A 16899-nucleotide genomic window follows, 5' to 3' on the forward strand; every position below is an offset into this window, starting at 1 on the left:
TTAAACCAGCATTAGCTTACACCAGTTAGAAGTCTTCACTAAGCCTACACCAGTAAGAAGTCTTCCCTATGCTTACAACGGTTAGAAGTCTTCCCTAAGCTTACACCAGTAAGAAGTCTTCCCTAAGCTTACACCAGTAAGAAGTCTTCCCTATGCTAACACCAGTAAGAAGTCTTTCCCAAGCTTCCACCACCAGTAAGAAGTCTTCCATAAGCCTACACCAGTAAGCTTACACCAGTAAGAAGTCTTCCCTAAGCCTACACCAGTAAGCTTACACCAATAAGAAGTCTTCCCTAAGCTTACACCAGTAAGAAGTCTTCCCTATGCTAACACCAGTAAGAAGTCTTCCCTATGCTAACACCAGTAAGACGTCTTCCCTATGCTAACGCCAGTAAGAAGTCTTTCCCATGCTTACACCACCAATAAGAAGTCTTCAATAAGCCTACACCAGTAAGAAGTCTTTCCTAAGCTTACACCGGTAAGAAGTCTTTTCTATGCTTTCGCCAGAAAGAAATCTTCCTTAAGCTTACACCAGTATTAGCTTTCACAAGCATACACCAATACATCCTCCTAAGAAGTCTATCTTTAGCTTATACCAGTAAGAAGTATTCCCTATGCTTACACCAGTAAGAAGTCTTTCCTATGCTTATGCCTACGAGAAATCTTCCCTAAGCTTATACCAGTAAGCTTACACCAGTAAGAAGTCTTCCCAAAGCTTCTACCAGTAAGCTTACATTAGTAAGAAGTATTCCCAATGCTTACACCAGTAAGAAGTCTTCCCAAAGCTTACACCAGTAAGAAGTCTTTCCTATTCTTACACCAGTAAGAAGTCTTTCCTATGCATATGCCAATGAGAAATCTTCCCTAAGCTTATACCAGTAAGCTTACACCAGTAAGAAATCTTCCCCAGGATTACACCTGTAAGAAGTCTTCCCTAAGCTTACACCAGTAAGAAGTCTTCCCTAACCTTACACCCCTAAGCTTACACTAGTAAGAAGTATTCCCTATGATTACACCAGTAAAAGTCTTCCACAAGCTTACACCAGTAAGGAGTCTTCCCAAAGCTTACACCAGTAAGAAGTCTTCCCAAAGCTTACACCAGTAAGCTTACACCAGCAAGATGTCTTTCCTATGCTTACACCAGTAAGAAGTCTTTCCTATGCTTACACAAGTAAGAAGTCTTTCCTATGCTTATGCCAATGAGAAATCTTCCCTAATCTATACCAGTAAGTTTACACCAGTAAGAAATCTTCCACAGGCTTACACCAGTAAGAAGTCTTCCCTAAGCTTTCACCAGTTAGAAGTATTCCCTATGCTTACACCAGTTAGACGTATTCATTAAGCTTAAACTAGTATGAAGTATAACCTATGCTAGTCTTTCCTAAACTTACATCTTGATAAAGTCTCTCACCCCTACAAAAGAAGTCCCTCTTTAGCGTTTACCAGTTAGATACTAGTAAGTTGTAGATAGCCTACTTGCAGACTGATAAATATCCTAATTTATGTTTTGACAATAATGATAAGTCATAAAGAATTGATATAAAATGATAAATAAGAAGGCACTTCTAAAATATGAGACCAAAAGAACACAAAGAAAATGTTAACTTCAAGATCAAAATTCTAATGTTGTAACCATATGCTTTTGCTCACATCATAAATGAATCACAACTGTGTGCAATCTTCCTAAAGGCATAGAGGCATGTATGCCACCTGATAAACTATTGAGTGAGCACAATATCATACAATCAAAATCCTCATAAATTAATCATGCGGTTTAACTTTAGCCAAAGTGCAGTTTGCATTGGCTGGTTGGATATTCAAGACAAAAGAAAAACACAAAATGCTGGATTGGAATTGGTCTACGACTTGTTCTGAACTCCTTGAAAAACTGAAAAAAAACATTTCCTTGTCAAAGATTTAATGTTTTGTTCAAACCTTACAGTCAAATGTAACAGACATGGTTATATACATGTTGATCCTTCACAGAGTCAACAGTTATAGCTATCTGCCTCTTCATAAAAGGTTGGTGCCATATTCTCTACTTTGTGGTATATTGTTTACCAAACCATATAGCCAAGGGCCAAATCATAAACCTTATTGTTAAATTGTATACAGGGTTACTTTCACCTCGTTTTATTTTTGCTCTTCTAAACTTGCAAACCGTTTCGTCCAGTCTTGAATTCGTCAGTTGCAGTTGTGTTTACAGAGATTTATTTGTAACATAGAATTTGTCCAGTCTTAAATTTTTCCTCTGACAACAATGGGCGAAAATAAAATGCGGGCAAATATTTTCCTGTATAAAAATCTGTATAACTGCATGTCAGTAAGAAATATAATTACAATTTCAATTATAAAATGTTTGAATGGACTATCAGAATTACAATCTAATTGAATTGTTAAATGAATGACAATATATGACAAAAAAAAAATATTTGAAAATAATAAAAAAAAATATTTGAATTTGTTCCATATCTAAATGTTTCAATGTTGGTTCCTACTATTTGGCAACTGCAAAAAGACTTCTTTTCTTCATTTCAAATTACATGGAGTGTATACTGTACATACATCTATAGAGAGACATAAATAATTCCATACTGGATGGCAAGGCAAGCTGTTTAAGCTAAACTTACAGTGACAAATTCTCTTTTTAGTACTGAACCACCAGACAGACAAGGGAAGACAAACCTTGACATATTTACACATAATGGACCAGCAAACAAATTTAAACTAATTCAAGCCTTCAGGAATACATTCATAAAATACCAAGGACTCGGTACTGGACTGGTCAAATTAAAGCTGCTTGACATTCACTTGTCTTTTTACCAGCACACTATAATCTGAAGAAACAAAACCTACAATGACCGTTTACTTGATATTCATGCGGCCAAACTTACATTGACAAATGTAATGGACAGTAAAGACAAGTGAACCTGTTTAAGCCAAACCTAGCTATATTGACACATTCACACCATACTGAATCAGAAGATTCGAAACCTACTTGGTGAAACCAAACCTACCTGACTGGTTCACCCAATACCGAATTCACAGGAAAGATTACCAAACAAGTGATACCTACAAGTACACCCTGTATACATGCATAGGTAAATATTTGCCCCCGTTTTATTTTCGCCCCTTTCGCCCTCGTTGTCAGCAGGTGATTTTAAGAATGGGCAAAATTCAATGTCTTGGATTATTTCTTTTTAAACATAACCTCGTCTGGGCGAATTCAAGATGCGGTGAAACCATTTGCAAGTGAAGCCGGGGGAAAATAAGACAGGGCAATATTTACACAGGGCTAAAAATAACCCTGTATACAGTATTCAGTAAGAACTTCATTTAGTTTTAACAATTAAATTTGCTATTTTAAGGACAACTGTACATATTTTTTATTCACTTTCATATTTTTTGGATACAAAAATATTACTGAAAAAGTTATCTAGCAAACATAAAAGGGCAAATAAAATTTGGGGCAACAAAAATATGCAAAGGTGTCTGAAAAAAGCAACCAACGATTGCTATCTCTACAGATGAATAGGCTTGATCAGTACATTTGGTTTTCTCAATCCTAATGCCTGGAGCAGTTCATGAGAATCGGATGATATTGCTGGCACATGCATTCACATGCTAATGTAAGTAGATATGCCAATAAGGTGTTAGACCATTATGGTGCCTGCATTCAGTTCAGATATTTCCTTGTTCTATGATGTTGATCAAATGCATTGAAGGCTTTATATACCACCTTCAGCCACAGACTGGTTGTTCAGAGCGGCACTTGTCTCAAACAACAGTAAAATCATTGTACTTATATTGACTGACAGTTGCGATGGCATGTCAAACCTGCAGCTTTTTCTCTATTTGAGAGCCATAAAACAAGATTTGATAGATAAATCTTTAAAAAGGTCTCACTTTCTCTAGTAACAATCTATATGTGAATGATGATGGTGACTGTTGCCAGCTGTGACACTTTCATCATTTGATTTAGTTTAAAATGTATCACTGTTCCTGGGCAAAAGTTGCAGCGTTTGCTGGCATTTTGAATTGGTTAACAGATTTTTGAGACCCTTTGACTGAAGGAGACAATTTACAGAAACAGTCAAATTCAAAATGATACACTTCAACTTCTGCCCAGGAAGGTTCTAAAATGCAACCTTATGTAAGACTTTAGTATTTTGTTATAGATGTTTTGAACGATTTGGTAAGCATTAGGATATGCCTGTCAGACATTTTTATTTGTTATCAAACAAGTTGTGTGTGTGCATTTCATAACAATTCTTTGAATAAAATTATAATGTGTTTATTTAAAGCTGTTTGAAAACAGAAATTAAAAGTCATAAAATGTAAATAATTTAATTATATATTATCAAGTTTCCTAGCCGAGCTCTTGCTTTATCCAAGTTCAATTCTATATCTAATTGTTCCCCCTTCTGAATATTTCAGCATGTTTTATTACTCCTTTGGGTTTTCCCTTAACTATTTCTCTTCCATGTGGGTATTAAAAAAATATGTGGATGCTTGATATACCACACTAAAGTTTTGATTTATTTATTATACATGCGGTTAAAAGCAAAACGCGTATCTAGTGAAAATAACTACTTTTACATTATTAGTTTGAGCTAATATTTTTTTAACAGATTTACACATAGCATTGATAATTTGAACTGCTTTTCATAGACTTGGGCACTGTATTTTGCGAACAACTTTTATGTGCATGTTCTATTAATTTGAATCTTTAATTTTATGATGATATAAAACTATCAATAGTTAAAATATTCTTTGCAAAAATAACTGTTAGGTTACCTGAAACACTCGGCATATGAAATAGCTACAGTTAATGTCCGATTTATCAAATTAAATTGGGGCCCATCTGACAGATTGCATGAGCAAATATAAAACTATACCAAATATAATTGATTTTAGATTGGCAAAGTTAAGGATAGTTCTGTCTTTGTAAACTAGCTTGGGCATTAGTTTAAATTTTCCCAAGAAATTACATTCAAACCTCGTTATCTCAAACAAGGTGGCACTGTGTAAAAACTTCGAGATATCTGAGTATTTGAGGGAATTTGAGATATCGAGGGTAAAATGCTGAAAAAATAAGTGTTTGGGACTTACAAATCACTTTTACATATCCATTGTATTCGAGATATCAGTGTTCGATATATCGAAGTTCAACTTTATATACAATCACTTTTTGTAATCTGTCTTTATATAAAAGGCAAGTTTGTTTTTTACTTCTCACCATCTGAACTTAATTCTACAACCACTCCAAAAACCATGGATAAAGAGGTCATTATGCAACCATATCAAAATTTACTGTGGAATCATTAGAATCCGTGGTGGCTCAATTTTTCATGCCATTTGTGGGTAGCCCTCCCCCATGAATTTATATCTCCAATTAATTAAAAGAAATTTAGAGTTATCTTTCTTACTGAAACTGAGAACTGACGCATCCAAGAAAGTAAATTCCCATGAAAAAGCAAAAAACCCACAATCCACAAAAATATGCCCCAACAATTATAAATGATTCCGAGTATACAGTAGTGGTATATAAGCAAGTTTGAAAAATTGCTGACCTCCACATAGGTCATGTCATCACCTTAATTTTTGGAAAAAGGAACAACAAAGTAATATAGTGACTTAAATTAGTAGACACACTTTGTAATATATACTTTGGTACCAAACATTCTTTGAATTTTCCATTTTGATCGATGTACAGGCTTCAAATTCATATTAAAGGGAGACTAATAAAAATGTCAACAGCTCTTTTTTGGGTCACAAAAAATTCCAATTTCATTTTCTTAGTCTTTGTTCCTGTTAAATAAACACTTTTCATACATTTTAGGTAATACTTTATGCATTCCAAAACGTGTTAATACCGTTTTCCTGTTCGTTTAGTTGGACCTAGCGTTCATATTATCTTTTTTGAACAATCTATCAGCAATTTTAAAGAGATAAACATTTACTAGTGAAACTCTGAAATATTATTCCATCACCTCACAATATCCTTTTGTATACATCCTCCCCTTCAAGTCATAATTTAAGCATTACGGGTCTTCCGACTATTTTGAAACTTTACAGAACAGCTTGTTTGTGTATTCTGATCATCATCCCAGTTTTAAACTTATAAACCCAGCATCTAACATCTGTATTATGACTTGTTTTGTGCCTTCCCATTATTTTTCTCCAGTTAAATGCCATGTTTTATGCAGACAATAAGTGTTTATGAAAGGGAAATAACTCAAAAAATAAAATGGCAAGAGTAGAGTTAGACAAGTTATGAAATTCAGGTTTTTTTTGAAAAACGACTTAAGTGCTAACAAGTTATTCGTTTTTTAGCACTTAATTACCAAAAAGGCTTCACAGGATTTGAACATGCAACCAACCAAGTTTATCTCCTGATAAACTTTGTAACATTGTTATTTATTTCTGAAGTAACCAATGGGATTTAGGAAAGTGAAGTGAAGTAATGGAGACTCACCATAGTCCGCGGAGACATGGGGGTTGCCATGCTTCCATTTGAACAAATCTGAAAATAAATCAAATACATAATGAGCTTGTTAAGATATTATCAGGATGGTCTCATTGTAATACATGGTATAAATCTTTTGCCATCACTTATATGAAAAAGATTGAAAAATCATTAGAAAAAGTATCGAGTTATGCAAAGAATTACTTATTTTAAGTTTGGCACAATAATTTTCTTTTTTTTATACATGGCGCAGCTAGCTTAAGAAAAACAACAATTTGTTTTTATGAAGTCATCATTACATAACTGCTTGCTGATGTAATATAAAGAATATAAGTTGTAAAGGAATACTTTATTAAGATGATAAATAATTATTGTTATACTATCACACACTTGAAATCTATGATTTTCAATCATGTATCTCCTCTTAGTTCATGATGGGCCCTAACATCACATCTTCTTTTTGAGACATTTAGAATGTTGTAATCTATAAAATTCATCGTGTTCTTTATATTTCCAGCTCAGTTATTTTTGCAGTGTTGGTTTGGGTGTTCATAAAATTTCAATTAAACTGTATTTATGATTAATCATCAGTTTAAAAGTTAATAGCTAGTTAACAGCTAATAACAGAATCATATTTCAAATTATTTCCTTTTTTCAACCTTTCCAAACAAAGGAGTGAATTCACAGCAATATATTTCTAACCTGTAAAATTTTAAGGAAAAAATAGTAGAGTATATTAAGCTGTGGTAGCAGTCTTGTTTAAAGGTTTTTTAAAACATTTTTTTGACCTTCGTCTTCAAATGTGGATCCTATTAGATATGAAGATAAATAAAAATGGAATAAAGGCTACGCTTGATGAATAATTAAGAGGCCGTAATTGATGAGTTATTTGAATCAAGGTTTTCTTATGGGCTTCATTAGAAAAAAAATACCATTACCTTTATCAGAGTGATGCAATTCTTCAACTTCAATAAAAAAAAAATGTGGTTTTTTTGGTGAACTTATTTATTAAGTTATTAATGTTGCAACTAGTTTTCATGACCCATGCATGTCTGAGTCTGTGTATAATGCATCGATCGTAGCATTAAACCTGCTGTTTCTGATACACGATGGAAAACGAAATTATGCTGCAGCAATATGAAAGAAAACGTGTCAATTTGGAATACATTTTAATTCAAATAACAACGATTTTCCTTTTTATTTTTAAGAATTTTATTTGGAAACATTAGTTTAATTCATTTTTTCTGTTTTGTTAATTTTTAAAGTTACTAATTAATCTTTTCATCTATTCAATCTAAATATAAGTCAGTTATGCCGATTATTTACATAATTCTGTGAGAGAACCTAACTAGCAAATTTTCTGCTAACCTTTCCGATCACTCATGATTATAAATGCATTGCACAATTTTTCTACCGGTGTTTTCATAGTTAATGCCTATAAAAATCAGTAATTTGACTGAAAATTTTCACTTTTATTAAAAAAAATTCAGAGATTACTTACAGTATATATTTTTCAGTCATTTTCACATTATTTTTTTGGGGAGGGGCCGAGGGAAGTTATGAAAAATTTTGACGTTTTCATTATTGATTGAATATTACTCATATCTTTTTCTCACACATTGCCTATCATTCTTAATCTTGTATAGCCAACACTATCCCACTCTCTGTTATGTATAAATTGTTTTGTGCACTAGGCTCCAGGATAAGACAAAGGAATGGAGTGAAACAATTAGAAAAACTTAATAAAACATTGTTTTCTTCCAGAGTTGAATACTTAGCATTTTTCTTTAACATAAAATCCATAGATTAAATACAGAATTTCTTTTAAAAAATCAACAGCTCGTGCAAAATTATCAAATGAAAATTTCTTGATCAGAGAGTTTATTATCAATCAAGAGAGACCATCTAAGTCCTTCAAATCATAATTTCTGAGACTGAGATGGGATGTAGAACCCTGACATCTCAAGTCTCCAAGGTATTTTCTGAGTCTGAGATAGGATGTAGAACCCTGACATATCAGTTCTCCAATGTATTTTCTGAGTCTGAGATGGGATGTAGGACTCTGACATCTCAGTTCTCCAATGTAATTTCGACTGAGATAAGATGTAGAACCTTGACATCTCAGTTCTCAAATGTATTTTCTGAGTCTGAGATAGGATATAGAACCCTGACATCTCAGTTCCCCAATGTATTTTCTAAGACTGAGATAAGATGTAGAACCCTAACATCTCAGTTCTCCAATGTCTAATTTCTGAGACTTGGACAGGCTGACAGTAGAACCCTAACTTTAACAGACGATGATGTAGAGACTCGTGATGTGAGCTCCTCACTGCCTGTCCTTGGAGATCTCAATCCATTCACTCCTTCCTTCGTGATTAAGGAATGCCAGAACCATTCCTAGCAAGCACCAAACAGGGAGTATTGAAAAAAAATTAACGTACTGAACACTGCAAACTTGGATGTTTGTATTTTCTCAAGAAGATCCTAGGTACTAGTATATTTAAGTCACATAAGACATGTCTTATATAGACCATGTACACAGAATGACTCTTTATTCAAGTCATTTAACTGTTTTCAGTCTTTAAATGTGACTTCCTAGTTCCTAAAACCCACTTATACTCGTATCCATAAATCTTTGCATGCATGGTCTATCTTAACAACCTTTACCATTATATAACTACAACCTTCAAAAACATGGTCCAAATAGGTTTTAATTGAACATCACATCTGTGAAGAATGTTTCATCATATTTCATTTTAAAATATTATTCCCAGTTTAAGAGAAAAATACCCTAATAATATAGTAGTTATATATAAAGCTGCAGAAGACATTGCCATCTCAAATTAGAACCTATTACGGTAAGTCATATACCTAAAATCTCCCAATTCCTAAAAATGTTTATTTTTAGTTTTACTTCACATATTCAGGGCTCAATGCAGGATTTTCCCTTAAAGCAGCTGTTGTTAATGCATGTACATTGTTGATCATCAATCAACATTTTAAATTAAAAAACGCTTCACCTTTTATTTGCAAAAACTCATGTCTATAATTTTTTTTATATAGCTTTGACTCCCCCAACTCATTTGAATTCGATCCTACTGTTTACATATCCTATATGTATTTAGTTGACCAAGTTCTATTAAATATGCAACAATATAAGAAAATAATTTTTCACTGCATTGGAAAATTCAAACCTTCTCTCTAACGACAGCTCTTATTACCATTGTTCCATAACGGGTTATGTTCACACGGCAGACATTTTTTCAATCACCTGCATTAACTCTTTTCCCCCTGATGCCACCATATGACGCATTTGTCATTTCCCTACCAGGTTTTCTTAGCTTCCCCCTGAAGCTTTTTTCACTGTTTGAGTGGTATTGTTTTACTATAGTTATTGACAAGAATTATTGTCTGACCATGCCATATGATATACCACTGTGATCGGGAAAGATTGAACTTTAACATTATAACTTTAGAGTACACAAATAAATTAACAGAAATTAATTAATTCAGGTAATTTTACCTGTACGTTAAAAAAAATTACTGTAAACATGAAAATTAATGAATGTAATTTTAACATATGATCAAATATTGTTCAAAAATATTTTTTCATGTTTTGAATAATTTGTTTCTTGTTTTATCTTGCGAATTGAGACCAATACACAACAATCAGATTTAATCAAAAGTGTAGAAATTCATCCCTAGAGTAATATTCTATCAAACTATCATGGTTCATGTATCACTGCAATCAGAATTTTTCTAAGTTTTGCATTTATAATTATTTTTTATATAAATTATATCAGATACCTGTAGTAAAGGTACAGAAATTCAGGTAAAAATACCTGTACACTTTTGTATCTATTGTCTGCACAGTTACATGTATAAAGCAATATTTATTTCAAAATAGTTATTGTAATTCAGTCAAAACATTATACTATTCAAAGGGGGATTTCAAAACATTTAGTTCAGACCCAGGTATGAACTAATAATTTACCGACTTCGACAAGTTTCGTTTTTTGGCACCCCCCCCCCCCCCCCCCCGGCCGATGTATAGCATATACAGCATTGTATATTAGTTTCTATTGGGTTTTATTACTTAAATAATTTTATGGAACAGTATAACTACAAAATACTGGGAAAGATCCACAGTTAATGTGTTGAATTTATAAGTTAGATTATGCCCAGGCTGACGCAATGCACATGTACCGATGTTCGGAGGCCGCCATTGTTGTTGTCATGCAGGTGTCATGAATTAGCCCTAATTCACCGCTAATCAACCAAATTCCTGTCATAAACTTCAAAGGAAGTGGATTGGTCATGTTTATTTCCACTTGGGAGTAATTTTAAACACACAGAATCATCTAGAATATCTAAACCAATCTCTGTCATGATCGTCCGATGCCGCCATTTTTTTAAACTTCACAGGTGTGTGTATCACGTGATATCTGTCAAACCATTGCATAACCTGACTGTGTATAATCGTCTGTGTAAGGTAGACATCATTAGGTGTTATTTGCCACTCAATTTTGCTTCAGACAAGTAAAATAAACAAAGAAAATTGGGGTTCTATACGGACGCGTCATAAGTCGTCATTAGGGAAATGACCAATGCGTCATATCGTGGCATTAGGGGGTAAAGGGTAAAATGCTTCAGGGGGAATAGAGTTAAACCTCAGTTTTGTATAGATATAAATTGGTTCATGGTCTGTTTGCTTTCATGTTTTATGATATATACTGAGTATATATTTATATAAACAGTATTTTCAAGGACCCACCAGGTTTAATTTTGTAGCGTAAATATTCTTCTTGACATTAACTTATTTTTTTTATTAGCTAATTGACAAACTGACTTAATTTCCTATCATAGGTAAATTTTTCAAAATCGCCCTACTTTTTCCTGAAGCTTACTACTTCCTGTAAAAAATTATTATTTTTTTTTTAATACAAATGTGTGCATTACAGTTTACATTACACTGAGAACAATTGCTTTCAATTTATATTTAAAAAATATGCTTAAAATACATAAAAATGTGGCTTTTATGGCATATAAATGATCAATATACAAGTTATTGGAATTTATATGCTTCCTGAATAATTTTTCAAATTTGTATTTGAATGTGGAGAATTCTTTTAGAAGTAAGATTAAAAAAATAATAGAAAAAAAAAATCACATTTATTTGCAGCCTAATGCTCAATTTATTTAAAATTATTGTCAATTTGTCATAAGGAATATGGGTTGTGTTTTACGTATAAAAATTGGGTTGTGTTTTACTAATGAAAATTTAATCACCATGATTTAGTTTTTTGAATTGAACCCTATCATAAAAAAAATTCAAGCCATTGCAAATTAATTAATACATCAGGATTCTAATCATGTAGTGGTGCATTTCTTAATCTAATAGGTCAAGGAAATTAATGTTTAACATTTTTATGAAAAATATGATGTTTTGAAAAAATTAGAACCCGAAGAACTGAATATTACCAATGAGTCTACATTAAATGCATTTCCATATTCTATTACCTTAATTTCAAAGTTTATAACATCAATCATCAACTGATTAGTATTCAATTATTACACACAGCTTCCTATAAAGAATAAGAAAGGTACAGAATCCTAGTCTTCGCCAAAACCATAACCAAAATGAATCCACAAGTCACGCGCAAGGTAAACAAACGAAAACCAGCGAGAGATGAATATTCAAATTTGCTTTAAAAACGAGGGGATTTTTTCCCCCGTAACGACTATATCAATACAAGTGTTTCAACATTCTTGAAATGTTAAAATATTTTTCTGATTTTCTGCAACAACTTAGATATAAAGTAGTATAAGTACGAGCCTACCTTTGTAGTACCACAAGGATTGATTCATGGTGACTGAGACTACAATGCATCAAAAAGCACTGACAGCCCACAGCCCGCCTTCAATTTTTATGGAAATATTGAAATTACCTATTTAAAATTCCATTTGCTGTGCTCTGCTTCATGTGTGCAGGCTGATGCATAAAGCATTTCTATAAAATCAATACAATTACACAAGCACTCCTGCACAACCTAAATTAGAAAAATTCAAATAAAAAAACCATGCACATAAAAACCGCGCGGCTTCTGTAACATCATATGATATCCATCAAATTCACTGCATATGAGAAAAAAAATTAACATAAATCTGCGATACCATAAATAAACCCCATCTGTTTCACAGAACTTAGATTTAGTCAGTTTTAATTGTGTAGCCCTTTACTTTTGTTCTAGTGTGGGAGCTTCATCACGCAGCATTATCTAGATTTTCAAACTGGACAATGCCTTGATTGCCTGATAGAGTTGTGTCTCTTGAGCCAGACAAACTGGTCATTACGTTGGCTCTCAGAGCATTCACGATGTGTATTTCAGGTTAAAGGAACAGTCACTGAGCGGTTTACCGTGTAACCACTGACAATAAACATACAATCACATTAATTTTGGTTCTTCTGCATACCTAACATCTGATGGAAAAAAAAAAGCTCAGATGAATGTAGAGCAATCAGAATGAAAACATTCACCCCTTCAACTTATAATTAATCAGAGAGCAATAAGGATAAACTCAATGCCATTGGCATAAATAAAACAATACATGCGAAGGTCACTATCAATGTCTATATAAATACACCTATTAACCCCACAAAAAACACCTGCCCCTTTGCGGATTTCTGCCTTCATTATTTACATCTAAGCCCATTTACACCTGTTGTCTGCAAGTCAGAGAGTACGTTTGAAGGGTTAATTAAGAGTAGCCCCTACCCCTTGTACTTTTTAAGGTCAATAGAGCCAGAAACCCCCAAAAATAACTCCCATTTTACCATATCTTAATACAGCATTGTTTATGCATGACCCTAACATTACATGATTTTTTGCTCCCAAAATTTTATGTTTAAGCATGTGCAAGTATATGTAAATTAATAAATGTATTAATGACAATTTTACACTCATTTAGAGATTTGCAACCTTGAGCGACCTTTCAATAGACTGTAACAATCATTCCAACACTTAAACCTATACATTAAATGCAACTCTTCAGGGTCTTCATTGATTTCTATTCTCCAAAATGCAATACTGCAGAAATACAGATAGAAGTAATTCAAATAGTGTTACATTGACCTTAAAAGACCATCCACTGTACTATCGTGATAATTAAGGACCTATTTTCTCTGGGCTGTTACAGCACCAGTGCCACAGTTCTGCTTCATATTGCAGGTCAAAAACCTTTTCTCGCATGAATGCAGATCTCATTTAAATAATGAAATGTTGCATCCAATCTGCATTACACAGCTTTTAATTTTATGCTAAATGTAGACAACAATCGTAAAACTTTCTGCTAACATTATGCAATTAAATTAATTTCACTCCATAACCCATTCTCAAACAATATGGGTTTGTTAAGCTGTTTATAATGATGCCCAAAAGCATGTGACTATAATTATTAGAAACATCATAATTCATCAGAAGAAATCTATCTATCACGACCAAAAGGGCCTTGAACTTGACTAATGACCTTGAATTTTATTATTTATTCATCTTTGACATTTGAAGTTACCCTGTATGAAGTTTTACAGCCAACCATTTATAATGATCTTACTAAAAATGAATGTATAAGAACTGGATATATGCAGATGTGCAAAAGCTCCATGAATACCAGATAATCATCAATGCACCAAGCAACTAGGAACCCAATGTGATTGTGTGTCCTAGAACACACACAGATTGCCACAACCCTGTACATATGTTTACAATGCCACATGCATCTAAGGCTATTACATAATATACATAAATCAAGGGACTGAAGATACTGACAGCAGATAACTTGATCATATGCATGCAGTTTCATTTTGTTTTCCTAGATAAGCATTAGACACTGCACCATCTGCAGTGATCTATTCTAGATGCCACATTTATCAGCCATTTCCCAAACTAAACTGCTACAAACACAAATGAGTCTCATATCTATAACATTTGAATATATATCATTGACATAGAATTAATGAAACAAGGCTAACCAAAAATATCTGCCTTTTTAATTAATCAACAAATGCTTTGTAATTATTCATCAATGAATATTCTCAATACAGGACAGAAGCAAGAAACACTGGAGACAAAGTTAACTAAACTCATCCAGTAAATTATACCAATACATTAACAGTTGTAAATTAAGAACAATATTTTTTTAATACAGATTTCACTCTCTAGAGATTCAATACAGGTTTTCACACCTACAGATAATTTAAGTTACTTCTCTGAAGATTTAAAACATGTTTTCACACAAACAGATAATTTAACTTACTCTCTGTAGATTTAATACATGTTTTTACACCTACAGATAAGCTAACCAGAGAGGCAAGAGATCCCTATAGTAGCTGAAGTGATTAAGGGCATTGGGTGTTTTTACTAAGGGCCAAAAAAGACAGCTATAGGTTCAAGCTTTTTAAACAAGTTAGGGCTTTCCTCTACTTGCACACGATTTTGTCACACAGGATCTCCAAACATTCTAAGTGCAGCAAGAAGTGTTCCCAAGAGGTTTAGAAGTAATGCCTTACTAAGATTTTGTACTGCCACTGCAATTGGCCGATCAATAATATTGCATAACGGCCCTGAATCTGCACCAAGGTCAAACCAAAATAATTATCTGGTGTTTTTTTTTAATCATAAGCTCTGCAGATAATGTTTTGACCATTATTTTCCCATTTAGTTGCCTTTTATTTTGACCTTGTTAGAATTAACGATAAAGTGATGTACTTTCAGGTCTGAATAAAACTTTAGGACATAATAAACCTGGGGAGACAGAGGTTGTCAGAGAGACAGAATTATACGCGCTACAGAATCTATTTTGAATGGCCTGATGACAGGAAGTTGTGCCTTACAGCTAAAAACCACAATGAAACAGAATATTTTATCACAGTTTTTACATTACATGGATTTTCATGCATATTACATAACACTTGCTTCCCCCACTCTCCTCAAAGGCCATTTATAAATTTGTACAATTTTCTTTCCATTCAGAGCCAGTAACTGTACCACACCAATTAGAGCTATATGGCTTCTGAGAGAATCTGCTTGCAGTAACCGGAATATCGATACTGTGAGTTAATATTGCAGCACAACCACTGGATGAATGAAACAGAGGATTCTCTAATGATAACAAATCACCCTGAATTCCTGTTTCTCTTCTATCTAGGGTATTGTGCATCTCTAAAAAAAAAAATAAGGTTTATGGTGATCAATTCTCCCACGACATTAATTTCAGACAGTTTTATGAGACTGGTGGAGTGCATGACAAGCATTCGACTTAATGATTCTGACAACACATGTATGGTCACACTGTGAATCTAAAAAGTAAAAAAACAGGTTTATAAATGAGATCTCAGTAACAAATTTTCATCCGTTTTATATCCTCTTTTAATTTTTCTGCTCCCCTTTCAACTGCTTCCCTCAAACTAGAAGATGACCTTGCCACTTCCTTGAAAATTGCAGATTGTTCGATCACTTTTTTAAAAGAAAAAGATGCCCCATGACCTTTCAAGAAAATCAAGTGAAATCAGGCAAATCTTAATATCCTGGAGTCCACATAAATAGGCCGTACTATATCGAGTGTCAATTTTGACTATAGGGGTAGCTAGGTAATGATAAAAATAAAGCCTTTCATCCAACTTAATCTGTCCAAAAGGATAACACAAGATCAAATTTCATCCTCTCAGATCTTAACAAACATTAATTTTAACAAATAATATTCAACAAAAAACATCTTGACAAAAAATAAATCTTTTCGTTTTCTGACGTTCTTGGGTTTCTCACTTCTTGGGTAATAACAACCCACCTGTAAAAAACCGTTTACTCAAGTTTTACAACATTATTGAGAGATGTTAGAATCTATTTTATTCATCGAGATTTTAAAGGAAAATCATTAACATTTTTATTACAGCACATGTAATTGTTTTGCAACAGTAAAACTTATTTTTGAGCTTAGCTGAAACAGGTGGAAAATGAAAATAGCCAAATGTATTTATCCGTGATTTACTGCACCTATATGAATGTTTATTTCTAGTGCATTTCCAATTCTAGCTATTAAATCTTGCCATCCTTAAAATAGCACAAAATGACAGATTGCTACACATATCTAATTCTCTTTTTAAAGTCTTCAATGTGAAGACAGCTGCTGCTGACAATTTATCTCAAGATAGACATATATACATACATACAGACAGACAGACGGACAGACATGTCTATGTGTATAATGATGCATACTCTGACACTAGTGAGTGGACATGAATTCATAGATAGAATGGAAAACCAAGGTTCTTTATTACCTTAAATTGAATGAGTAAAACATATACAAAAAGTCAATTTCTTTTATTTGCAATATCCTTGTAAGATTTGCTGTATATTATTGGGATAAGATTATAA

General features: G+C 33.1%; 1 protein-coding gene and 1 long non-coding RNA gene across 8 annotated transcripts in view; one reads left to right on the forward strand and one right to left on the reverse strand.

Annotated features, from left to right (window-relative positions):
• The window catches only part of LOC128189753 (zinc finger transcription factor lin-29-like), a 143031-nt gene that overhangs the window by 19075 nt on the left and 107057 nt on the right, over window positions 1-16899 (reverse strand). For 4 of the 5 annotated variants that reach the window (XM_052861491.1, XM_052861493.1, XM_052861495.1 and 1 more), the window contains one exon: window positions 6479-6526. In XM_052861491.1, coding sequence (XP_052717451.1) covers window positions 6479-6526 — 48 coding nt within the window. Of the gene's footprint in view, window positions 1-6478; window positions 6527-12309; window positions 12416-16899 lie in introns of those variants that run through there. The other variant, XM_052861496.1, reaches the window with a different exon arrangement.
• LOC128189766 (uncharacterized) overlaps window positions 1-16899 on the forward strand; it is a 36134-nt gene that overhangs the window by 3251 nt on the left and 15984 nt on the right. Inside the window, exons 2-4 of one of the 3 annotated variants that reach the window (XR_008244276.1) lie at window positions 2652-3101; window positions 3528-3629; window positions 4179-4195. This is a non-coding gene — a long non-coding RNA (uncharacterized LOC128189766). Of the gene's footprint in view, window positions 1-2651; window positions 4196-16899 lie in introns of all 3 variants that reach the window. The other 2 variants (XR_008244274.1, XR_008244275.1) reach the window with 2 other exon arrangements.

The sequence above is a fragment of the Crassostrea angulata genome, chromosome 6 (genome assembly GCF_025612915.1).
Source record: "Crassostrea angulata isolate pt1a10 chromosome 6, ASM2561291v2, whole genome shotgun sequence".
Taxonomy (NCBI): domain Eukaryota; kingdom Metazoa; phylum Mollusca; class Bivalvia; order Ostreida; family Ostreidae; genus Magallana; species Magallana angulata.